General features: G+C 46.8%; 1 protein-coding gene across 2 annotated transcripts in view; it reads right to left on the bottom strand.

The window, feature by feature from the left end:
* IGFBP7 (insulin like growth factor binding protein 7) overlaps positions 1-24,089 on the bottom strand; it is a 144,900-nt gene extending 120,811 nt beyond the window's left edge. Inside the window, exon 1 of one of the 2 annotated variants that reach the window (XM_086961975.1) lies at positions 23,456-24,089. In XM_086961975.1, the coding sequence (XP_086818101.1) occupies positions 23,456-23,873 (418 nt within the window). In that variant the 5' untranslated portion in view covers positions 23,874-24,089. The remainder of the gene's footprint in view (positions 1-23,455) is intronic. The other variant, XM_086961976.1, reaches the window with a different exon arrangement.
* Between the last annotated feature and the right edge of the window lie 3,148 nt (positions 24,090-27,237).

Raw genomic sequence — 27,237 nt, 5'->3', positions numbered from 1 at the left:
AACTTGTGTTTACCATGTTAATTCCCATAGAACATTTAGACACGGCTACAGCCTGAACTATAGAATGGAATTACACCAAATTTGGCAGGACTGTAGATGCTGGTCCAGGGAAGTGCCTTTTTGTGATCTGGGGTAAATCCATTCAGTAAGTTGGAAATATTAACTGGAATCCAAATCTGTACATATAGGGACACGGCGCGACCCCTACTGATCTAATGCTGAGATCTGATTGGCTTCCAACAATTCAAACCAAGAAGTGTTGGCCGCAATCTTGGGACTTGGCTTGAGCCAAGTACCAGAAAAGAGAAAAGGGGGCAGGTAAAAATAACCTGACCACTGAGGTCTCTTGGGGGGTCCTACAGGTACCCCGCAAGGCCATACAGCATTTAAAAAAAAAAAGATTTCGGAAGCTGCACTGGATCTGCGGATCCGGCAGACATATTTTTTTTAAACGAAGAGCGGGCTCCCGTGCTTTATTGATTATTGGCCCCCGGGTGGGCCAGTTCCCGGGGGCATGTTCCAAATAAAGGAGAGAGGGCACATTGGCTCCCCTACTGGGGCTTTTCATGCCCCACAGACCACCACCTCTCTGGGGCTTGTTTAATGATAAATGGGGGGCCTCTTGGACCCCCGGGGACACCACCTCTCCCAGGCCATACATCAGCAACAACTCAGGGGTGCTTCAAGGACCTTGTGCTCCAGGGACCACTACCTCCTCTAGACCATGAATACATTTTTTGTGGGGGGCCTCAGGGACCCCACCGGGCTCAGCTCCTCTCCTGGGCCACTCTGGGCCCAGGGGAACAACACCTCCCCGGGGCAGGGCCTACAGTAAGAAAGATGGGGGCGCTCGACCCCCCTTCTGGAGTCACAGATGGCCCTGGGGATCGCCAATCCCCAGGGCTCGCTCCTGCTAAGTCCTTGGGGGTACCCCCGCGGACATAGCTGTTTGCTATTGCTTGGTGAGAGCTTTACCACTCCCACCAAGACATAGCAAACGCTTTCACAGAGAGGGAGCTGCATGTTCAGCAGCTGCCTTGAGGCTCCCCTTGCGGGCCCCAATAGTTGTGAGTGGGTGTCCTGGATGGAACCATGGTTCCCGGGGTTAAAATGGGTCCAGGAGAGGCACTGCACGGACCACCCTCCCCTTATTTATTTATTTTTTATAAAAAAGCTGGGCCCTGGGGGGTGGGTCCCCGGGGCCGAAATCGGCCTGGGAGTGGGGTGGGTCGCTCAGCCCCACTCCCTTTTATTACAAATGGCTAGGCCCCCGGGTATGGGATCCCCAAGGCCAAAATCAGCCCTGGGAGGGGGCTGCACACCCCCCATTCAAAAAAGGATTTGCCCGGGGGATAGGGTCCCCAGGGCCAAAATTGGCTCAGAAAAGGGGGGCCACGCTGCTCCCCTCCCCTAATACATTTTTTAAAAATGTTTGAAAACCAGACCGGCAAATCGTTGGAGGCCCCTCCCCCTTTCAGCACAATTCTCAGCAAACGCGTCTCCTGATGCACAACTGATTGGGGGATGAAGTCCCCTTGGCTGCAGAAGGTCTTTAGGGACAAACAACCCATCCTGTTACCTCCAGTAGGTCCCACACAGGGGGGATTGCTTAGAGGTGATTGGAGGCCCTGCCCTCTTCCTGCACCACTCTGCAAACCCACAATCTGGTGCATTACTAGTTGGATGATGAAGTCTCCCAGGCTCTTGAGGGTCCTTGGGGGCCAAGAAACACTCCTGTTACCTCCAGTATGTACCACGCTGCGGATTGCAGAGAGGTTTTTGGAGGCCCAGACCCCTTTCTCCATCAGTATGCAAATGAGCCTCCTGGGGCACGACTGTTTGACTTATTTTCCATAACTCTGACACAGCATGATTCCTGAGAGCTGGTAGGAGCCCCTCCCCCACCACTTTGCAAACACAAATACTAATTAAAAAAAACATAGAAACTCAGTTTAAAAAAACAAAGGTTGTAGGGATGTTAAAAGTAGGAAATAGAATTTGAAACACCGTAGAAATTAACAGAAAAACCAAAAGGTTACAGTGAGGTTATAGTTAAGCTCTGATTTAACTCATAAAAAAACTGTGAAATTCAGCAGTTATAGTTATCTGAGCTAACTATAACTTATGCCCCCATAATGCACTGCTTATGACCTCACATATTACGTCACTCATGGCATGGTCAGTGACATCACTGATGACATCAGTGATAAGACCTCAAATGACATCACTGATGACATCATCCACAGAACCTCTCTCCACCCACTCATTCACAACTCCATGCAACCTCTTGTATGCCCACTCACACACTGACACAACCACTCACATACCCATTCACATACCCATACCAGTACTCACACACTCACTCACAGCTCCATAGAGCCACTCACACACTCACTCATACAGCCACTCCCAGAACCATTGACTCACCGGTACAGTCACTCATACAACCAGTCACTCACACGTACAGCCAGTCACATAGCCACACACCCACCCAGAAAGCTACTCACACATCCACATATTTACCTACACAGCCACTCACTCACCCATACAAGCATTTCACTCACAGACTCAATCACACACTCACCCAAACACCCACACACTCACTTATATACCCATTCACACATCCATACAAGTACTCACACATCCACTCACTCACCCTTACATCCATTCACACAGGCACTTATTCTCCAATACAACCACTTACACACCAACTCACTTAACCAAACACCCATTCAAACAGCCACTCACTCACCCATACAGCCCTTACACACCCAGTCAGTCACTAATACAGCCATTCAGACACCCACTCATTAACCCATACAGTCACTACACACCCACTTACCCACCTATAAAGCCACTCACACAACCACTTACTCACCCATCCAACCACTGACACAACCACTGACACACTTACAGACCTACTCAAATCCATTCACTGGCCCAAGAATGCTTGTTTCCAGTCCAGGGAAGACCTGGCTAGGCAGTTCGGGCTGGACTGTTCACAGATTGGCCAGGGTTGAGACTGATTTGCATATGACTGGGTCTGAACTGGGGTGGCACATTGAGCTAAAGAACGATGATGGATCCAACCCAAAGCCTCGCTGATGAGGGGTGTTACCACGAAACCGGTCCCAGGATGCTTTTTTCCAGTCCAGGGATACCTGGCTTAGCAGTTCGGGCTGGACTCTTCCCATGAGGAACAGGGTCAAGACAGATTTGCAGATGGCTGGGTTTGAACTGGGGTGCCGAAGTAAACTAAAGAACAATGATGGAATCAACCCTGATCTGTGACTGGGGGTGGGTGTCTGAAAAGTTTCAGCGAACCGTCCATTGTCTCCTTGTGTTTTCTTTGTTTACACATTCAGTCACTAATGCATGCATTCACACACCCATACAACTACTCACACACCCACTCACACACAGATACAGACAGTTAGACACCCAGTCGGATCACACATGTTAGAGATAGTATCACTCATTAGGTGTACAATTTGTATAGTAATCTAACTTTTGCAGTAGGATATTATCTCTTTTTATCACCTATTAACTCTTAAAAACACCTATTTTCACTAGATGAAGTATCAGTGATGACATTTGAGATGTCATCAGTGATATTACTTCACTGACCATGTCATGAGTGATGTAATATGTGAGGTCTTAAGCAGTGATTTACAGGGGCAAGTTATAGCTAGCTTAGATAACTAGACCTGCTGAATTTCACTGGTTTTGTAAGAGTTTGTTTAATAACTTTGTTGTTTGGGGAATCTGCACAAAACTCTCAAAAAAACAGATTCATCCACTTTGGCTTCTTTATGGAAAGTTTAGCGCCGATCCATCAAGTGGCGGCAAGAAAAGGAGGATGTCCAAAAAGTGATATTTCCTATGCTAACTCTTGTAAGAAAGTTTGCTCTCCAGGACAGAAAAAAGGCTAAATGGGACTTCACAAAATTTTGCATAGAAAAGGAACTTTATTCTGAAAGCATGTTTTTTTGGTGTCAATGCATTTAGTGATTTTAAAGAAATTAGCATTTGAAAAAAGTGACTGGGGGGCGGAAGTGGTTAACACTGGTAAAAAGGTTAGAGATATTTGTCCTGTTAGTGTCCAGATATGATCTGACTGACTCATTCAAAGTGGATGGGCGGATCCTGATTGATTGGCCACAACATGGAGAATATGCTGTTGGAGCCATTACAGGATTTCGGGACTAAGTCCCTGAGTCCTGAAAAAGATCCCCTCCAAGTCAAAAATAAAATACATTTTGGGTCATGGGTACTGTGGTACCAGGTGCTGATACTGTGGTACCCAATGAGGTATTCCACTGTGGTTCAGTGATACCCCCCAAAAAAATGTATTATTAAAAAAAACCTTCCACCTGTGCCTGTCTCTCCACTCTGACTCAACCCAAAGCTTTCTGACTACTACGGACTGCCAAGCATCCTTTCAAAATCTTCCTTCCTCCTATCCAATTCATCTAACAGACACACACGACCCAATAACATCTCACATTTTCCCTTTATGAATTACAATTTACAACCAGAATTACAATTACCCTACAGAGGTAATAGTGGCGGGGGTAGGGCATTTTACAGTCTACAGCCTTCTTACAAAGGATATAGGAGTTTTTCCAGAACAAGTGAAAGTGATTTGTAATATGGGATTTACTATTGATTTCATTTTTCATATCTTCTTGTTTATTTACATTTAAAATGCTGAGAAAGACCTTTCGCTTTCTCATAGTCCCAAAAAGTACCATGGCCATCTGTGTTCTAATAGGTTCCTGCCTTGACTAGAAACTACATTACGTGCATCTGCCTTGTACTGAGCAGACCGAATAAACTACAGACAGACTGCTTGCTGGAGACTGAACTTTTGCATCATCCCATCTTGACTAAAAGTACTGTGCTGGCCACGAGCTGAGGTTAGAATAATCTTTAAAGTCATGTGGATGGTGCAAAGACCCATCTAAGGAAAGGCCCTGGAAATTCTTCAGAAGAAACTAGAAAGATACTATCCTGTACTCGCCATTTAATCAGCTAAGTGCTATGGGTCCATGGTTTGGCAGGACCAGGATTGGGAGAAGAGTAGTCTTCTTGACCCCAGGCCCTATAAACAGTGGAACTCATTTCCTGTTTCGCTGAGGTCAACCCCTGAATTCATAATTTTAAAAAAATTATAAGGTAGGAGCTTCATTAATACCATTAAGATTTACTTATGCACATAGACAAGTTAGGGCAGGTCCTCAATTCTCTGAGCCAAAATGCTACTTGGGGTCAACACGCACTCAACAAATACTATTAAATAAATAAGTAATATGTAGGAGCGCTGCACCTCTAAGGGGTGAATCTACTCTGGGCAGGGGTGCGCTCCTGGGAACACATGAAAAGGCCACTGTCTGAGAAAAGGCACGTAACACACTTGCACTTTTCAGGCATTACAATAGCGGCGATAGATATTGCACAAATATATATCAACCTACAACTTCGGCCCCAGTTCTGAGTGGATCAGGCCCGTGACGAGAATCACGGGTCGCATCGGGATTAAAAGATGTGGTGCCTCACCTCGAGACTTCTGATTCAGAAACTTTAAGCGTGCGGGAATCCCCTCCCACTCTGCAGCCAGGGTGGCGTGGGCAACTGCACTTATGCAAATGTGGGTTAAGGGAGTTTATGGGAACGCAGCTGTATTGAAGGTTCAATTTAGCGGCAGTATGCTCGGTGAGCCGTGTAATCTCAGCATTCCTTCTGTAGCCTTGCTTGCTCTTCAGCAGGGGGGTCCGTTCCGAGGGTAACGAGGAATACGCATTAATAGGGTGTTTGCAAAGCACGCGCAGCGCCTGCAACGCGCTGTGCATGTAGGGCAGAGCAAAGCTGGAAAGGGGAAATCTGCAGAACGGGGTGGCTAAAGCGGCAACACGGGTCCAGGGCATTCTGCAGAAGAGATGGCGCAGTGGGCAAAGTGTGCGGCTTCTTGCTGCTTAATTTGAAGAAAACGTAAGTCCTGGGGCAGGCCCAAGTTTTCCCACGGGGCTGAACTGGAAACCAAAAGCAACCAAAGCAAGCCAGCTCCACACTGTAGGAGGCCGCCACTAGAATGGGGAATGAAGGCCTGGTTGGGTGATGGGAGCCCATTTTGCTCTGAAATTAGGCCCCAAGCCTGCAGGTTATTGGGGAAATAGTGTCCAAATGGCCAGCCCCGAGCTACTACTGGCGCTGCGGCATGGTGGAGTTTTCGAAAAAAGGCTGCGTTGATGACTTAGTTCTAACTCATGGCTCTTTTTCGTTCACCGCCCTACAGTTCCTGCCTCTTAAACTCACACTTACAGGTTCTTTTGTGCCCCTGCTAACTCTTGTTGTAATTATTTCCCTAGCTTTCTCTTCAACCTTCTTATTGGCCTTTCTGGCTTTATCTCTTGTTCTGTGGCAGTGTCTGATGCTGAAAAATAAATCCTGGTCCACAAAAATTTGTATCCACCTGCACAAAATAAGAACTGTGGACTGAAATAAGATAGCATGAGCATCAGAAGTGCAGTGTGATTATTCAAAGTTCACATTTTTGGGGAGTACTACAAAAAATCTGGCTAGGTGCATCAACAGGAGGGAATCTTAGGGCTAGAGCAGGGGAGAGGATATAGCCTTACGGTTAGAGCAGTCCACCTCGAAGCTGGGGAACCGGTTGGAGTCGCAGCAACGAAGCCCAGCATCCTGTGATTCTGGGTAAATGACACTCTCCCCGTGCCTACCAAAAATGAATGCGTCCATCTGTATTGAAACTGGTGCTCATGTAAAGGGCTCTGATACCCAATTTCTTGGGTCTAGTTTGCGCTATATAAAACTCTACAAAATAAAAAAGACTGGTGCATTGCGCCGATTATGATGAAAAAAACGAGGTGTGCAAGCAGAGCTTAAATTGAACCGTGGTTCCGGTGTTCGGCACCTGCAATTACTTGACAACACCGGCTTATGACAGCTACCACATGGTGGTGCTGTTTGTGTAATATAGAGATGACCACAACAACTGCTCTTTATTTATTTATTTATTTATTTATTTATTATGCAACTTGTATCGCGCAGACTAAACCCGAAGGTATCAAGGCGCCTATCAAAATCAATAAACAGAAAATACAAAATACCACTACGGGTATGCAAGTGTGAAAAGATGAGTTTTAAGCGCGGATCTAAAAGTTTGCAAAGAGGGACTGGATCTTAATTCCAAAGGGAGGGCGTTCCACCACTTGGGTGCCAGAAAGGAAAAGGCCTTACCTCCCCTTTATTAAGCAAATAGACATTGAAACAACTAATACCTGCCTCCCAAGCCATTCTAATAGCTTTTGGGGGGACCTCGAACAGTCTGAACTGTCACATGTGTAGCAGTGTGATGGCTAGTAGTAGTGTAAGTACTGTCATTGGCAGTGACGGCAGTGGCAATGGGTGTTGTACGCTGGGGTGGCCTCCTGATGAGGCCCCTGGCACTTATTTTTTTTTTACAAATTAAGCACTGCCTTCCAGTTACAAAAAGGTTTGATGGAAGGCTGCCCTCTGTTTTGAAGCCGTCCCCCAAACGTATAAGCCTTTTTACCTTTCAAAAAGAAAGTTCCAAAGTGAAATGTCAATACTGAAAAACAAAAAACTAATGAAGCCCACACGTTGGGAATTTTCGCCCTGGTAGTGGGTGTTATCTTTTTCTGTCCCTTAATTCACCGATCAGACCGTCCACTCTAAATAGCAATATTGCCGGCCCCCGGTAACAAAAACGGCCCCAAGGGGTCCAAAACCAGCCCCCGCCCTCACAGCCTACCGGGGAAATGCCCGGTGCCCGCTATGGCCAGTCGGGCCCTGAGTGTCGCAGACAGGATATTTGTCCTGTTTGTGACAGAGTATCTGGCCTGTCAAACGCTAAATCACCCCCTGTGCTTTAAAAAAATGAGTAACTGATCTTCTTCTGTTGTAAAGCCCTCTGGTGTCTTAGGGCCAGGTTTGAGCCATAACAAACTGCACACAACAGCTTGCTTTCAAGGTGGTTTTATTTTGTGCACACGAGGGCTTCTCGAGCTCGTTTAGAGACTCCTGGGTTTGATAGTGAAGCAAATAAATGCAATCAAGGTACATTTTACCTAGTGCCTCAGCTAATGCACACTCCAGTACAAAACATACGTATGCGAGTAGTTTCATATCCCATTCACAGGAGCAAATTACACATATAAACAAAGACAAGTCATGCCAGTAATATAACAGTGGAAATATACAAATAAAACTTGAATTACAAACATTGAAAACCTAAAGATGAATTTAAAACGATCCCTTTCTATTTCGATGTCTCATAAATCATAATCAGAGCATGATAAAATAGCTCGTGTAAGAAATCTGGAACTTCAAAATATCAAACCACATGAAGCCCGAGGCAAATTCAACACAAAATCGACCCTAAACGTGAACTTTTTTCTGGCACTAAAGAATTTGCGAGATCCGAACTCAAACTGATGCCTGCCTAGGGGGAATGGCGCAGCTGCTGTCATGCGAGGACTTCAAATCTGTCTTCTGAAAGGTGAAATGAAAGCGAGCGTTTGCCTTACAGTATTCAAGACCAAAGATGACACAAGAAATTACGTTTTTTGTTTACACTGTTCGCATTGAAATGCTAACAAGGCAATTCCTGCTCTCTGGCTCTGTCTACACGAGAGTTGTATTTCCCTCACTAAAGTAAATCTTGGAGTACTTCCCCAGACAACGGCAACAGAAACATTCTTGCCAACATTTTTTTTCTTCTGATGACAAATTAGTCCAAACATGTTTCTGCGAGCATTAATTCACAATCTGGAAATTCCCGCCATCGGCTGCACTCATCAAGCACAGCCTTTGTGAATGTGTGCTCAGCATTCCTTGGAGAGGCGTGCCCAGCAACTAAATCAATATAAAGGCGAGCACACACACAATATGCTTATGACCAAAACGGGACATGGGAAATCCTATTTGGGACATATTGCCATAAAGGGCCTTAATAGGAGTCCTAGGGTAAAACAAATGGAGGTTAGTCAATGCTTAATTTGTAAAAAAAAAAATAAGTGCCAGGGATCTGGTCATGAGGTTACTGCATCTTGCACCACACATTGCCCCTGCCACACTGCCAATGATAGTAACAACACAACTGCTAACCAACCCACTCCTACAAGCGTGACATTTCGTACTATTTTAGCCCCCAAAACTATAGAAATGGCTGGGGCAGCACGTAATAGTCATTTTTTATGCATAGTATACTAATAATTAACTGTTATTGTGGTGATCTCGAAATTAGCCAGACAGCACCACCTTGTGACGGACTGCCACAAGCCCCAGTGTTGACACTTATGTGCTGGTGAAGAGCACTGGAATCCACCAGCTCAAATTAAGCACTGTGGTCAGTAACGGGAATAACAGTCCTTGTGAAGATTGCAAGATCTGAGGTAACCCTGTTGGAGTTGTTGTGTCCCACCCATGTCTGGTAGAACCCCTGGGGGAAAATGGAAAATAACTGCAGGAATTAGGTCCAGTATTCTGGATCCTCCTGGCAATTCTGCATGACTTCTCGGGTCCAAATTGTAATGGGGTAATTCAACCCCCCTCTCACCCTCCCCCGTGGAATTACTGATACACGTGGTATCGCTTACCCCGAGGGGGGTAAGGAGCAGAAGAACGGCCGAATTCTAAGCCTTGTTTGTCGTATGTAATTGTATGTGGACACTTTCTATTGCGAATTCCAAACCGATGTGCTTCCTACATTTCTTGTATCTTACACCTGGTCTAGTCTGTCTGCTGGAAGCCTTGTTCCTTCTGTTCAGAAGCAGGTGCCCCGTAGAGTAGTCACACTGCAGCTCCTCTAATGAAAATGACAATCTATCCATATGGTAGGCGTTCAGGAAAGCACCTGCCACAAAGCTCCTTAAAGCCCTCGAGCCAACTGCTGAGGGCGCTACCCATGAAAGTTCAGGGAGAACGCATTTGAACCAACTAATCTTGTCCATATTGTTGTCACGGCCTTGTCTGAAAATAACTGTAAGTCCCAAAATCATCTTCTTCCAAAGAGTTAAATGAAAGCACATCATGGAGTCCAACTGGAGACCCGAACTACCACGCATCCGTAACTACTCTGAGATTCTTATGGGTCAAAAAGGGTTGTAGACTGGAATATCGAGTAGGGAATCTTGAGTTACTAGAATTTGGAAGCCAAAATATCGAGGAGATAAAGTAAATAAGTGCACATTTTCTATGGTTAACTCTACATCGACATAGCTTGATGACATACGCATTGTCTATTACAATAAGAACAAATGATGGATGGAATGGTGAACAAGGCAAACATTCACCCCCCAGTCACAAATCTCAGTTTAATCCATTGCTCTATTGCTCACCACGCCACCCCAGTTTAGACCTGCCATATGCAAATCAGTATTGACCCTGCTCCTCATGGGAACAGTCCAGCCTGAACTGCCAACTGCCTGGATCGGAAACAAGCATCCTGGGACCAGTATTGGGGCATCGCCCCTCATAAGCCAGGCTAGCTTGAATCCAGTGGCACAGTGAGCATATTGTTTATGTATATATACACATGAAGCTAACCTGAGATTTTATGCTTGATATTCCGACATAGACCTCCAAAACCACCGACTGGGAGACACTGGAACATCTAAATAGAGCCTCCAGCAGAATTGTTCCTGCTTGTAGCATTTTCACCAACTGAAGTCACCATCAAGTGAGCAGTTAGCAAGCCGATCCAAGGACTGGATCATGCACAGCCTACAATCCTGGCTCTACACACATACATAAACCACACTTGGTCTCAGCAGATCCACACCTTATTGTGGTATAGCTTTAGCACCAGGATGCCTTGTAGGCAGCAGCTGCTCTTTATTTATACAAATAATAATCTATACTACTATTATAAAGAGAGAACACAAACCTTTGAGCCAGGTAAACTCGGGAACCACAGCGCCAATCCACACACCCGATACATCGTTAAAAATGTCAGGGTGTGCAGATGGACATAGGCTATATAAAATAAAAATTAAATGTAAATTTAAAAATGCAACTTAAAAAACAGTAGTCCCCTGGAAGTAGCGCCGGCCGCGACGTAGCGCTGGCTGCGACGTAGCGCTGGCTACGACGTGCGTGATGACGAGGAGGAGCGGCGGACATAAGCGCGGGGAGGAGCGGTGGACAGGCGGGGAGGAGTGGAGAGGAGCAGCGGACAGGCGGGGAGGAGCGGTGATAAGCGGCTGTGAAGTCAGGAGCGCGGGAAGGAGCGGCGCCTCAGGTAAGGGAAAGGGACACGTAAAATGTCGGGGCGGGAGGGGGCCGGGCGGGAGGTGGCTCTGGGACACGGACAATGTCGGGGCGGGCGGGGGCCGGGGCGGGCGGGGGCCTAGGCGGGCGGTAGGCCCTGAAGCCTCATTGCCCCTGGACAACGTCGGGGCGGGCTGCTAGTATTAATAATAATATGAGTTACTCACAGAGAGGAACAAAAACTGATCTCTGCATCCCCTGTATTAATTTCAACCTCTGGTAAATACTCTGTGCTTCATTCTAGTTTTATTTACTCTTTGTGCCACAGCAGAATGGGACCAACCATTAGCAAATTGGTCTAGCTGCCACCCAAAAGGGATAGTCCAGCCCTAAACAAACACTCCATGTCCCCTTTTTATGGAAACACTTACCACCCTATACAGTTTGGGTAGGACTGCTACAAAAGGGGCAGGGCCAAGAATGATTTGTGTGTGGTTGGTTGTTCTTTCTGGTGGTACACTAGGCTACAACATTATAACATAGTATGTAAATAGAATATTTACTAGTGATTCAGTTTAACGCAAGCATTGCCACTCATCACTTTTGTGATGTTCTTTGCCAGTCAGCCTGCATGGTATGGGTATGCCAGGCATGGATGAATTGTGTGCAGTCCCACAGAGACTCAAGACTCAAGCTGGTGAAGCCCATCAAGGCAGATGAGTGTGGCACTATCCAATGGTGGAGGGGAGGGGGTGAAATTATGGAACTCATGAACCTCCCACCTGTTCAAATTCAGGTAAAATCTAAGGTAGCACTCCAGTCTCCTGCTCCATTCAGCATCCTCAGATTTAAATGTAGCATTAATATTCCCTACACCCACCTCCACGGTCAATGGGAGAATGCGTGAAACGGATCGAGGGATTTCCCAGAATTTATCATGAAAATCTGCCTGATAATCTGTCACTTTATTCAACATCGTCTGAGTGGTAATATCGTCATTGATGAACACAACACAATTTTGATATTTTAAATACATTTTAGGTTTCTTGACTGACTCTTTGTGTGCCATGCGCTGAAATAAGTTGATATTTACACAACATAAATGTCAAGAACATCTTGAATACATTATCACTGGATAGAATAGTTCTTCTGAAGAGAGCCCTACAAAATAGTAAGTGCCTCCTGGTTTGTGTGGTGGGCTGCTGGGTAGGGTTTTGTGTGTTGTTCCAGGTACTTTCAGTATATTAGTGTTCCAGCTTCTGTATTTGGGGCCTTTGTCTTCAACTTGAGCCTCCTGGTTTGTGTGGTGGGCTGCTATGTAGGGTTTTGTGTGTTGTTCCAGGTAGTTTCCGTGTATTGCTGCTCCGGCTGCTGTCATTGGGGCCTTTCTCTTGAACTTGAGTCCCCTGTTTTTTTTGTGCTCCTCACTCTCCATGCCTTCCTTGGGGTTTGGTTGCTAGTGCACCATGCTTTGAGTGGGTTCTCCTTTTATGTGGCTACCTTTGAGTGGTCTGTATGAGCTCTTTTTCTTACGCTGCAGCTGTGATGTCTGACTGAGAGCCATAGAACAACTTCTCTCTGAGGCTCAGTGTGGCGTCTCAATCAACCAATACTCCTTATTCAATCACGTCAAAAGGAGATCATAAAAAGATACATATACAAAGACAACATAGATATTGTTAAAACCAAGAATACAGAACCTACCATAATCTCCTACTCAATTTAATGCTAAAGTTAGGTGATGGTTGTGATAAAGAATAGCCTGGTGTGTCGCCTTGGTCAAGTCATGCTGCACTGGTGTTGGTCCAATAGGTTGATGGTTTTGTGATGGCATTCTGTGGGATGGGTTTTGTCTGTGACCACCCTGCTTGTAGGTGCTGCGCCTTGGTGGGCATGTATCACATTGAAGATGTCATGTTTTTTGCAAGGGATTACGTAAAGATTTGGGCAGACTATCCAGGAGCGGTGTTGTGCAGCGTTGGTCAGCAGAATCTTAGATTGTTGGCCATTAGGTTCCTGTGTGTGTTTGCTGGGCCCAGAATGTTTCACCTAACTGAGAGCCAAAATGTGTCGCACAGCTCGTATGAGTGTTCTTCACTTCTGCCCGCCTCAGCCCAAATTTGGCATGGTGGCCATGTAATACTTCAATATCAATTTACTATGCAACATAGTTCATAGGGGTTTAGGTGTTGCTGTTGTAACCTTCACTGGCTAATACTTAGGTGGGGCCCATCATGTAGACATATTGCTTAGGCAGTGCAGTTGTTGGCATCTGTGCGTGTCCACAGTGCAGAGTTGCTGTAGCTTAGTAGGATCAGATGCTGTCTGGCTACTTCAAATGCTGTGTTTCGAGTAGCATCTGTTGTTTTGTTGTACAAATGACGGTATTTCTGGCCTTCGGGTGTCACAGTTGCAAAAAGAACAGTTGATGGACAGAATGCAGAACAATGTCATACATTCACCCCAGTACAGAGATCTGGGCCTAAATCCATCGTTTGTTTTATCACCATGCCATTCCAGTTTGAACCCAGCCATATGCAAATCAGTCTTGACCCTGTGCCCACTGGGAACAGTCCAGCCCGAACTGCCAGGTCAGGCCCTCCCTGGACTGGAAACAAGCATCCTAGGACCGATTTCGGGGTTTCAACCCTCATCAGCCAGGATAGCTTGACATCCAGTAGCACAGTGGCTCAGTTGCTGATATATTTCTGCAGATCCGCCATCTTCACGTGAACCTCATGGGTTACTCTGACCCACACAGTACGCTATATAGCTTGTTGGGATTAAACATATCTTGATACCTCTGAACGTGGGGTGTAGTGTGAGAAGTAATACCCTGCAACATCAAGCAAAGATCTCGCTAAGGTGAAATAATACTGTGGCATAAAAAAAAAAAATTAAGAATGTTTCCTGGGGACCTAAAAGTGACCGATTTCCCCATAATACATTGTTATTACACAAACAAGAGGATTTTTTTCTTAAGTTCCTTCCTAGCAGTATGCCGTCTGTATAAGAAGCACTCAGAGGATAACCCATGTTTTGGATGCAGCAGTGTGTGATCTTGCTCCCAGGCAGTGACAAGTTTGTGTGCTGTACTTAGCAAGTAAAAAATGACTAACTAAATAATTAAGCGCAGTAGTCCAAAGCGTTTCTTAAGAATCCACTGCTCTCGCTGCCGAATACCATAGCTGATAAATCCCGAGGCTATCGATTCTTGATTTTACCTCAAGCCTCTTTCTCCCACCCCTACACTTCCTATCTTTTTATAGCTATATTGCAAGCTCATCCCTACTTTCCTCCTTTGTCCATCGTTTCCACTATTCCTCTTCCTCCATTTTCCCCTTAGTGCTTTCTCAAATTCTGGGTCAAAGTTGAGTAAAAGTGATGGTTTAAAATACGTCCGGGTCAGCACCTACAACAACCACATGCAGAAAATAAGCAGGATGCATTCGGCGGTGTAGTTTGTAGGAGTAGTGACTCGCTGCAGATACTCAGGTCATCTCCTAACAGATCTGTATTTTATATTTAAAGCCCCCCTCTCACACCAGCGTTCATGGGTTCTTCCTGGAAGCAGGGCCGTTTCTTGGTTTTTTGCCGCCCTAGGCGAGAATTGAAAAATGCTGCCCCCTCTCTTTTACTACGATCTCTATCACCCCGTCATCCAGGCTAGAGGAATTATTCCATGTACCTGGAGAAAACTGTATAGGCAACAGACGCTACTACATACATTTCCTCTCTCAGCATCATTGTAGATGAACCAGCCAGAGCGAACCCTTCCCAGCTCTGGTAGAAGGTCGAATCATGTGAGATCTCCAGGGACACCGTTCTGCCCACCCTTTGCACCAATCACTACTCAAGTCAAGTCAAGTCAAAAGATCTTTATTCGGAATAAAAAACATCCATAAAAGTACAAACAAAATACATTTTAAAAACATTCAATTCAGTAATTACAATTGGAGAATAGTCCGAGGACAAACGAGCATGATCAAAATCCATTTATAATTTCACAACTATACAAAATTTGCCCCTTCATAATGATAAATTTTTGAGTTTTTAAAAGAAGAGAATATTTTACAGCACTGTTTAAAAGACACTGTTTAAAAACACTGTTAAGAATACAATTTTAAAACCATTGTTAAAAAGGATGGGCATCACATTATCATAATTTTATCTATATACACATGGAATTTTTTGTATTACAAAAAATAAAACAGGTAGATAAAAAAAAAAAAATTCTCTAAAAGATGCAAGATAGAAAGTGCAGTGTGCGATAGTTATACCTCAATATTAAGAGTGATTCTCGATCTAACAGCAGCTTTGAGGAAACAACTCATCCTAAAAATGACTTCATCTGATCCCAATACCAGGAAGGACCGAAGTGCCAATTTAAAATCAGTCAATCCGTTTTTCCTACAATAGGGCATAAGATAATGTACGGTGAGCTTTTTATAAAATCCACAAAAGAACAAGAAATGCATAAGATTTTGCTTCATGTCAGGGTTACAAGGGCAGTTTAGAGTTTCGAGATGTTTGTTATATCCCCGCGGGAAGTTCAGTAGATTAACTATACTCCCATCACGGAAGCGAAACAATAAACCCCTTACCCATCTACCAAGATGCAAGCGTAGATATCTGTACGGTGGGCCAGGTTTTTTAGTGTGTGGTTCAGAGTAGGCCAAATATTTTGCGACCGTGCATTTAGTCAGTTTCTTTCTATCACGCTCTTCGCTATATAAGTCATACAAAGCCCTTAAAATGATGGTCTTATGGGAGCGATTTATTAGGTTTGGTGATGTAAACAGAGAACCCAAACCCACACTTGCAAGGCACTCTTTTACTGCTTTCAGCCATGGTATGTGGTGTCCCCTATCACACTTTAGGCAGTCCAAAATAATTTCACGGGTCAGGGTAGCAGCTGTGTTGTTCCATATCTTTATCCAGAATAATGCTGGTCTGGATCTCACAAAATCCTCTATGTAAGGAATATTTAATTCGTTATGACATACATAGTTAGGAGAACAGATAACCCCCCCCAATACCTTACGACAAAATCTATTTTCTTCTATTTGAATATGGGAGCAGTTGGTATAACCCCAAACCTCAGCGCCGTAAGTGCCGGTTGGCATACATTGGGTTTGATATATCTTAACCAGGGGAGTTATTACATCAGCTTGGTTGGGTTGTCTCAAGGAGGTTACACAGTTAATGGCCTTGCCCAACTTATTCCTGGCATAAGATACATGTGCATGCCACGTACCACTGTTTGAAAATAGCAGCCCTAGGTAGGGAAAAGTGCTGGTGCTTTTTAAAACATTTGACCCTGAAATGATCTGGGGGATTTTATGATTTTTTGGACCACAACTCATGATCAGTGATTTTTTAAAATTAGTTGTTAGGCCTAAATCGGCCATAAAAAGGACAAAGCCTGAGATTAAAATACGGAGTGCCTTGGGAGTGCGGCCCATCAGGACCGCATCGTCTGCATAAAGGAGGGTGGGTATAGGGACTCCATTGATGTGGGGCACATCACTAGTTAGGGTGCTCAGAGAGCCGCTTAGCTTATTGATATACAAAATAAACAGGAGAGGGGCCAGCACACACCCTTGTCTGACCCCCCTACCAATGCTAATATCATCAGAGACTTCACCCATTTGGTTCACACGTACACATGCTTTAAGATCACGGTGTAAAAAAGCTAAAAAATGTACCAGATGGTCATCTAAGCCGTATTCAAGAAGGGTAGACCAGAGGCGGGAGCGGTTAACGAAATCAAAAGCCGAGCTCAAATCCATAAAACCAAAATATAAAGGGGATTTCTTAGCAATGTTATATTTTGCCATGATCAGGTTCAAATTCAAGCATTGTTCCACCGTTCCAACACTACTGCGGAACCCAAGCTGGCTAGGGTGTAGGATGTTGTTCTCATCGGTCCAAGTTCTTATCCTTTTAAATATGATCCGTCCCAAAACTTTCAAGGTGTTATCTATTAAGGAAATTGGGCGGTAACACCCAGGGTCCAGCCTGTCGCCCTTTTTAAAGATGGGAACAATAATGCTACGTGACCATGTTTCCGGGATTTGCCCGTCGGTTAAGTTGTTAAAAACATTGCATAGCAATGGGGCCCAAAAATCGGGCTCACATTTTAACTGGTCTATAGAGAGCCCATCGGAACCGGGCGCTTTATTCCCGGCACTTTCTAAAATAGCATCAAATACCTCAGATGTGGAAATAGACATTGGGTGTAGAGGGGGTAACAACAAAGGAGGATTATCTGGTGTTGCGTAGATTTTACCAAAATGTGCAACCCAGGTAGGACCAGTAATGTTACAATTGATTTCAGTCAAATTAGAACCAATAGATCTTATTTCTTTTACCTCCTTCCAGAACCCAGTGGTATCTTTCAGGTCAGCAGATCGTGCCAGGGAATCCCAGTGGGTTTTAAGTAATTCATTTGATCTGGTGCGTAGAGCACGCTTGTACTCTGCTCTGAGCAACCTTACTCGTGGGGTATCCCTCGGTTCAGCTTTTAAGGCAGCTCTAAGCATCCTATTTGCTTTGGAGCATGGGGCATCAAACCATCTAGGCGTTTCCTCAGCCTTACTAGAGGCTGGTCTGGAAATCTCACCTTTAATTACGGTACAGAGTTCAGAAAATGATTTAATCACGTTAGCCCCATGGTCCTCAGTGGTAAGACAATCTTTGATCAAAATTGGGTATTTTTTACAAATTCCTGCCAGGATTCCCTTGTTGTCTGCTCCCTTCCAGATTACCCTCAACTTGTCTGTCGAGACTTCCAGACCCCTTGCGCCTATTTCATGTCTTGGACACTTACCCTTCGGCAATGATAAATGGATGGCAATTGGGTAATGATCGCTGTGGATTTCACATACTACTTCTGCCTTTATTAATGCCTTTGCAACGGCGTGTGAAACGAAAACATAATCGATTGTTGTACCACCCCCATGACCAATGAAAGTGGGAAATGGGGATGCGGGGTTTTCCATACCTGCATGTTCCATGCAATTAACAAGTTCACTAGTAGCAAGAAAATCTAACAGTTCTATACCTCTTTTACATGGGGGGTTTCTTGGATGTACATGTGCATTAAAATCCCCCCCTAAACAAATGCCATCAAATTTCCCGTGTACCTGTCCATCCATAATTTCATTAATAAAATCAAATAAGACCTAACCCAATTTGGGTTAGGTTGGGACAAGAAATCATTGTTATAGAAATTGATTAAACAAAGTTTTATCCTCTGGGTGTATGAGAGTGCCATAAAACTAGGACAATTTGTTTGTAGTTCGTCAATTTTAGCTTCAGCAGAAATTTTTATCCAAATGGACAATCCACCACTAGGACGACCAGCCAGAGGGACCGGAACAGTCCTGTTGTGGCAACTATACCCCTCGAACAATAGGTCCTCAACACACCAGGTTTCTTGGAACATTAATATGTCATAGCAATTGACACAGTCCCTCCATGAAGGAATTCCCATCTTGGACTTCAGGCCCGCAGTGTTCCAACTGAGAATTATTAAGTTATTGTTCTTATTATTCCTCAAACAAGGACCCTGGTTGATTCTTGAGGCGGATTCAGTTGTAACATGCCCCTGTTGATCACATAGTGTACTAGATCGGGAGATCTCCAGTGTTAACGGGGCCGCCTCTGGGGGTGATTCCGCTAACTGAACTGCCTCAAAGCACACGGGAAGTGGTTCGGTGCTTTCAGAGGGCAGTCAGTCCAATGTGTCCAGGTCCTGGAATATTCCAAACCTATTCTGTAATGGAAAAACTGGAGGGGGTTGCATCATCTTGTGGGGAGGACGGTAAAAATATTTTAATGGTAGAGGGGTCACCACAGTAGATGGGCCATGTCGACCAGGGTTGTAGTTCAACAAGAATTTTGCAGTACCCGGGTTTCTAAAGTTAATTACAATACAGTCCCCATTGATGTTTTTGTAAAGGGGACCGACCCAGGTTACTCGCCGTGTGGTTATGATCTCTTTTGAAATATCATAGCCCACCCCCTTGTGTTTTGTTAACCAGTCTATACACTTATTGTGCAGTTGAACCCATGATTCTCCTTGACCTTCCCTAAGCGGTGGGATACCAGCCAGAACTAAAACATACGGACAAGCCTCGGGTGGAAGATGTAGGGCCGGGCCTTGATGTTTGATAGGCCTGTTGTCCTCATGCGTGGTCTTTTTGTCGTGCTGGCTGGGGTTAACAGGACCCTTCTGTGCTAAGGTGGTCTGCATCGCTGTGTTACTCTTTTTAATAGAATTAATTGATGATCCGCTTACAGCGTTAGCAGAGACAGAGGGTTTGGACGGAGCAACATGTCCATGTGTAGGGTTGCATGGGAGTAAGGGGGTGTTAGTTTGATGATCAGGCGGATTACTGCCTGTTGTGCCCTTACTTTTAATCACCTTAGGTGTAACAGACTGCGTTGGGTTAGTAGTGGCTTGTTGTTCCACTACCCTGATGTTACCATGGTCACCAGTAGTGGGGACACGAGTAGTGGATTCAAGGTCTTTTAGCAGACGTTCTACTCTCATTTTGTCCAAGTTCGCTATACCTTTTCTCTTTGCATCCTCGTTTTTAATTAAATTCTCCAATTTGTCAAGTCTTTTAAAAATATTATTAAATTGTTTGATCATTTGACCTTCCAAATTTTTAAAAATGGTATCTGCAATAGTCTCAATAAGGTTCCCCTCTGACTTGGAATAATGACTGGATTTGTCAGTTCCGTAGGGGGATTCAGTCTGGGTGGAAATAGATATGTAATTTGACCCGTCGTTGTTTATAACAACGACGTCACCCAGATGCGGTTGTTCCTGTGTAGGTACTATATGTTAGACCAGCCTCTGACTCTTCCCCTTATTCCACATACTTTGAGGAGTAGGTTGGTTAACAGTCCTTGGTGGCTGCTTCCGTTTGTTATGGGTTATTTTAGCAGTGCCCCTCTTTCTCTTGGCTACAACTTTATCGGATACCTTGTTAGCAGCCTCTGTAGGTGTTATTACTGGGGCATGGCCAAGAGCCACTTCTGGAGCTATGTACGTGACAGTGTCATCATCGTCTAAGACAATTGGTACATCAACAGCGGGATGTGAGGGTTTTACAACAGTTATTTCAGGGTTTATATGGGAATTGCCATTGAGACTGCTCGTGGCATGTGGTTGATTAATGCTCATTGGGCCCATAGAGAATCTCCTTTCAGTCTCAACTATCTCGTTGAATGCAGTGTCTATCAATGCCTCAAACGACGTTAGCAGTGTTACAGGGGACTCTGCGTCCTGGATAAGGATGTCAACATTATTACTTGTAGCGGTACAATCAGCCATTGTAGAAACCTATTGGGAGACTGACCTTATAGAGGAGTGTTGGTGGGGTGGCCCGCCCGACCACTGTTGACCTCTGAGGGCCTCAGAGGGCCCGCCCTTTGCCCGGGCTTCGCCCCGGGCGTCCCGCTCGCGTCCCGCGATGCGGGGCTCTCCTTCCTTTCAAGGGCTCTGGCGCCCCCACGCAGCGCGACCCGCGTCACTGCAGACGCGCCGCCGCGAGGCCTGCCGGGATTTGTGGTCTCCCGGAGCGGCGGCGCGGAGTCCGGTGTCCAGGGACTCTTGGCGGTGGCTGGCTGCTGCTGGCTGCCCTTTGACTCTCGTGGCGGTGGCGGCGAAAACTGGTGAGTGTTTGGTTCCCCCCGCTCTGCCGGGGCTCTCCTTCCTTTCAAGGGCTCTGGCGCCCCCACGCAGCACGACCCGCGTCACTGCAGACGCGCCGCCGCGAGGCCTGCCGAGATTTGTGGTCTCCCAGAGCGGCGGCGCGGAGTCCGGTGTCCAGGGACTCTTGGCGGTGGCTGGCTGCTGCTGCTGCTGGCTGCCCTTTGACTCTCGTGGCGGTGGCGGCGAAAACTGGTGAGTGTTTGGTTCCCAATCACTACTCTCTAAGCCCTATTGGTTCAATATCTCCATGACTACCTTATTTTATTTATTAGGCCTGGCTAAACGCAGCAGCTTCGGAAAGACCTATTGTAGCCAAGTCTCCAAAATATCCACAGAGTAGCCCGGAGGAGAATTTCCCTCTCCTACCTCTTGCTACTGGATGTTTAATGCACCACTCCTGCTTCCATTGCAATGCAGGACGGATTATTGTACATCTCAAAAGCACAGGGAATTCTTGCACATTATGTTTTTCATTTTATGTGTGCATTGCATACAGAAAGAAAATCGTTTTCTGTGCATCAGGCTTCTTTGCTCTTTTTGTCAGGAAATGTGCATGAGTCATACACACACATATTTTCAAAAACTTCTATCCAAACAGCCCAGGAATCTAAAATATAATAGCATTGGCTAAACGAATAGGTCTGGCATTGCATGAAGCACAGGCACTCACACATACAGTTTAAATATTTTGCACGCATACAGTTTAAATAATTTGCACATTAACATAAGTTTTATTGGCTTTGCCAAAACTTGTGGCTCAGAGGCTCGCTATCTTCTTTTTATTTTTTTCGGACGCCTCCACGCACGTCTTTAGTGCTAGCTAGGAGCAGCTTCGCCTTATTGCCTCCATGTTTCCATTCCTGGCTTTTGTTTTAAAAAGTAAAATCAGGGTTAGGGCCTGCTGCTGCAACAAATGAAACCCACGTCAACATCAATATCCCTCACAGTTGTGCGCCCGTCTCTGGGGCCGTGAGGACCGAGATGAGGTCATAGACTCACTCACAGGCCTCTTTTAAAATTACAAGTAAGGACTCACTACAAATATTTTGCATGTTCGCAGTCACATGCAGCAGGCCTGAATGATGATGTTCTAACTTCTTACTCACCTGTGGTCACATCCACACGCAAGTCCGCTCTAGCAGAACAGACCCTGGAATCGTATGTACAGTTTGCAGGCTCCGAGGCTCGTGGTGCACTGCTGGCTCTTGGTCCTGCTGCTGCCTGCATGTTTTTTGCCCCCCCCCCCCCCCCCCCCCACCTTTTGCCGCCCTAGGCGGCTGCCTAGTCCTGCCTAATGGCAGAAACGGCCCTGCCTGGAAGCCTTCTCACCTCTGTCCTCTGTTCCACGGCCACCTCAGCACTCTGTGCTGCTCTAATGCAGCGGTCATGCCTTCTTTTCCTGTTTGCTCGAATTGATTGATATTGGGCCTCCCTCATTCTTCCCAAAAAAGCTGGAACACAGCCCCCCCCCCCCCCCCCGCCCCCCCTGCCCCCTCTTTCATCTTCTGTGGATTGAAGGAACGACCACAAATGAATAATATACCTCGTTCGGACTGTTTCAAACCTCAACTTCATGATGTCACGTGTGGCCATTTTGTGATATATGGGAATGTGTGAAAATGCCATACAGCCTTTGTGACTTCGACCCACCAGGCTGTCACTAAAGAGTTGATGGGGGTTAGCAGTCCACGCACGTAAGTGATGGTTTCTGACTTTACAGAGCACGCATCCGTGTCTGGCCTGTGCATGCTGCCCTTGAGAACTTTAACTGCGACACGGCGCGCGAGCACTACGGCCTGTCAAGCGAGGGGTCTGACGACACACACAGAGTGCAGACAGTGGCGCGAGGAGATGAGGAGGGGGCAGGTGGAGGGTACTAAAAAGGCACAACTGGCATAGAAGAACGGAAATGACTCGTGGAGCATTCATTGAGAGGGGAAAACAATGAGATAGAGACCAGCTGGCAAGGTAGTGAGAGGAGGGACAAGGACTGACTGGGAAGGAGGCAGGGAAAGGTGAAGAAAAGCATAAGCCTCTGGGAGAGGCACACCGGACTCGGGCACGAGGTGCTTGGAGAAGGAGCAGAGAGCCTGGAAGACGAACAGAGGGCAGTGAAGATTAGCAAAGGGCTGGGAAAAGAAGAAAAACATTGGGGCTATTAAGAGGGATAGAGAGGGCTGTGGAAAGGATCGGGGTCTCTGAATAGGAGTAGAGGGTTGGGAAGAGACGCCGGGAGCGGTGCATAAGGAGCAGTCAATTCTAAAGAGGAACGGAGCACTTTGAAGAAGAGGGGAGAGGGCCGTGGAGTGTGGCAGAGGCTCTTGGGGCTGTGAAGAGAGGTGCGCAGCGTGGAGAAGCCGAGGGCTGTGGAGAGCACAGGATGCCGTGAAGAGGGAGGGGGCCGGTGGCTCTGAGCGGAGCCGGCCGGGAGCGGGCAGGTGCGCGGGGCGGGGTCGGCGGCTCCCTCCTTACCTTGCTGGCACTCGCCCTTGGCCCGCTGGCTGATGCCCTCCTCGCCCCTCCGCTGGGCGGCGGCGCTGGCGGCCTGCAGCCGGCAGCCGCTGGGGTAGGTGGTGCCGTCGCTGCCGCACACCGGGTGGCGGCTCTTGCACACGCAGACCCCCGGCGCCGCGGGGCCCTTCCTGCGCTTGCGGAGCTTGAGGCACTCGGTGCCGGCCCCGCAGGCCCCCGCTGGCCCGCACGGCTCGCCCTCCCCGGGGGCGCAGAGCTGGCAGCAGCCGCAGAGGTCCAGCATGGTGCCCTGCGCGCAGCCGCCCTCCGGCGGAGGGGGGCACAGGGCCGGCTGGCACTGCCCGCAGCCCTGGTGGGGCCCCTCGGAGGGGAGCGCGAGCACCGCGGGCAGGAGCAGCAGGGTCGAGAGCAGGAGCATGGCTGGGGCGGTCCGCGGGCTCCCTCTGCAGGCTGGGGCGAGAGGACGACGAGTAGCTTCGACTCTGACTGTCCTGTCCCTGGGCAGCAACTCCTCTATAACTCCACTCGGAAGCCCCTCCTCCTGCTCCTCTGCGTCCCTCCCGTGCCCCCACTGATGCACTGGAGCAACCCCTCGCCCGGTGCACGCCCCTGCTTCCCTCCTCTGCTTCACTCCCCGTCTGCTTCAACTGCAGGGCAGGGTCAACTCTCCCTGCCCTGCGCCTTCCCGGCAAAGGCATCGGACTTTACAAAGAGGGAAAGTCGATTCCATTCCATCCTTTCAGGGCCGGACTGGCCATAGCGGGCACCGGGCGTTTACCCGGTCGGCCGCTAGGGTGGGGGCCGGTTTTTGGCCTCTGGGGGCCGTTTTTGTTACGGGGGTCGGCAATGTCGGCCCCCGGTAACAAAATCGGCCGAAACCGGCCGTCGCAAACTGCTCACCTGCACCCCCCCCTGACCCCAGGGGGGGCCAGCTGAGCAGTTTGCCAGGGCCGGTTTCTGTTCTCAGTCCGGCCCTGCATCCTTTCATCCTTTGACAGGTGAAATTCACAGCAAGACACTGTCTTCTATACCCAGAGGCGACGAATAAGCACAAAAGAGATTCCAGCTCCTCTCCTTTCACACATGCCTGCGCCGAGATCATGAAACTGTGCACACACAGACTACCTGCCGATCACTCACTCACTCACTCACGCTCTCACTCACTCACTCACTCACTCACTCACTCACTCACTCACTTACTCACTCGCTCACTCACTCACTCACTCACTCACTCACTCACTCACTCACTCACTCACTCACTCACTCACTCACTCCCTCCCTTGACGTACAGTAACTTCCTTTTCGTTGTTGTAAGAGAAATATATGGAACTCTGGAAACAAATGAAAATATTTTTCAGTAAGCTGGCCTTCATTAAAAAAACTTCGACAGAAAAATGTGCAACACCAAGTGCAGAATTGAACTAAAACTAATTATGCGTAATAAAAACACCTAACAACATGACAAGCAGCATCCACTGAAACCCACTGCCCACCTACAAGTGGTGATATACAGTGAATGTTTGATAAGACTTGGTAGCTGCAGTCAGGGGTGTCACGCACCTCCTGCAGCGCGGCGGTGGGGAGGGTGCGGTGCAACCTTTCGCCCCCCCATTTAGCAAAAGGCCAGTGAACAGCTATGAAATATGGGAGACTGAGCAGTCCAGCCACACATTCTGCAGTGTGTGTGTGTGTGGGGGGGGGGGGGGGGGGGGGGGTGGCATCTTTTTACCTTACGCCACTAGCTGCAATCCTCATGTACTTATATAGCAAGCTTTATTCGATTTAAAAGTCAATCATAAAAGCACATGGTACAATTTTTCTTCATGAGAACATGCTTAAAAACATTTAAAAGTAACATGGAAAAATAAGGAAAAGTGGCAGCAATCAATACGACAGTTCGAGCAGCAGCTGGCACCCACGACTTCTGCCTTTGTAAGCCTTTGGTTGGCAGAAACAGTGGGGGAGCATAAGAATGATTTAATTAAATTAGAGGCTTGGGGGACCTTGAATTGACAATAAGCCAAGTGGATACAAATCGTGAAGTTAATGTTTAAAGTCATGTTCTCTGGATTCAAGAATTCTACGATGCCCTGCCTGCATGTCCAGAATCCCAATTTCTTCCACTCGAGCCTCAACTTGGTTCCGCGCAGGGTTAATACCCATGTCTTTTTCAGTGGCTTCCTTGGAGGCTGCCCAAGGCGCGGGAATCTCTCTAGTTGACTGTCCCTGTAAAGGACTTGGCAAAACAGACCCTACTTCAGTGCTGCACCATACGAGCAGTGGGTAAAGCCCAGACGTGGGTCACTGGTTGCCACTGGTACATTGGGACACTTTGCCACTGGAACCACGCTGCACCTGTAGTGTCGGAGTAAAAGTTAGCAGTTTAACTGCTAGTGAAGGGGACTTTCTGGGCGGGCATCAGGGCAGGAATGTGGGGCACTGAAAAGGGACTACAGGGAGAGAAGACACCTGGGAGACAAGCTCCCTGTGTATATGCCATAACCTATCACAGCTACACCGAATAGCTGAAAACAACTTTCAGCCACACTAGTGTAATAATCAGAATCGGGGCGATTCCATAATTGCCAATTTACGAATTAATTTCACTGTGTGAGAAGGAGGCGTGACCTCATGTCAGAGCTATCTAAGAGGCACTGTGTCTCTCCAAGCCCCTCCACCTCAAGGAAAAGAACAGGTAGTTAAGGCTGTTGCAGATGTCCTGGGGTGCTTTCCCACCTTTTAAATTACATCGGCTGCTTAGTGCCTCAAAAAATGAGCTGGGAATCCACTGTTTGTAGAGGTTTTCAGCTCGATGTCCATGCCACCATGTGATTTCAGCTTCCCACCATGTGACCGTGTTGAAGGAAGCCAAAATCTTGTGACACACGGTGGTATCATGTGAGTTGGAAGGTCTGCAATTCTACCACCGCCAGCTCAGAAAACACCTGACTGAAGAGCTCCTACTAGGGTGAAACTGGTCTAGGTTAGCTTGTGTTTCGGTTCAGAGAGGACCTGGCTTTGCAGTTCAAGCTTAACTGTTCCTATTGGAGCAAAATCAAGGTTTATTTGCATATGGTTAGGTCTAATCTGAAGTGGCATTGTGGGTAAAAAAATAATGGACTTGAATGCAGCCCGAGTAATTATCAGTGGGTAAAATGAATTCAAGTACTCACCCATCACTTTTTTGTTTACTTTAGTGCAATGCCCCAAGTATGACGATTATGCCGAGACGTGGGTCCCTGCTCATTTTGTCACATGAACCAAGCTGACTAAAGAGCCCAAACTAGGGCAAAACCAGTCTTGGTTTCCATGTGTTCTGCGTCCCAGCGGAGCTGGCTTTGCAGTTCATGCTGGATTGTTCCCATTGGAACAGGTTCAAGGGTGATTTGCATGAGGCTCAGTTTAATCTGAGGGGAATTGTGCGCAAAAAAACATGCCCCAGAGTAATTACCAGTGGCAGAGAATAACTAACGCATCCCGGCCTTCACTTTTTAGGTCTCGCCTGAGACAGCGCATACGCTGTCTCTTCGAGAAATTTAGTAAGAGGCTTTAACAAGCATTTACAATGCAATGGTTTCGCCTTTGGAAAAGTTAAAGCTATTGGCATTGTAAATGACAAAATTTGTATTTGTGTTGGTTTTGAAAACAGATAAATAAATGGCATTGTCATTTACATTGCCATTAGCTTAATCTTTCGCAAATGTTCAGACCTATTGTAGGGCTTTAAGTGGGCCGGGTCTCACTAGGTCTGAGCAGCGACAGTTTTTTTAAGGGGTCCTCAA

Source organism: Lissotriton vulgaris, chromosome 3_1 (assembly GCF_964263255.1).
Source record: "Lissotriton vulgaris chromosome 3_1, aLisVul1.2, whole genome shotgun sequence".
Lineage (NCBI taxonomy): Eukaryota > Metazoa > Chordata > Amphibia > Caudata > Salamandridae > Lissotriton > Lissotriton vulgaris.
Note: the sequence above shows the minus strand (reverse complement) of the source record. Positions and strands in the feature narration are given on the sequence as shown.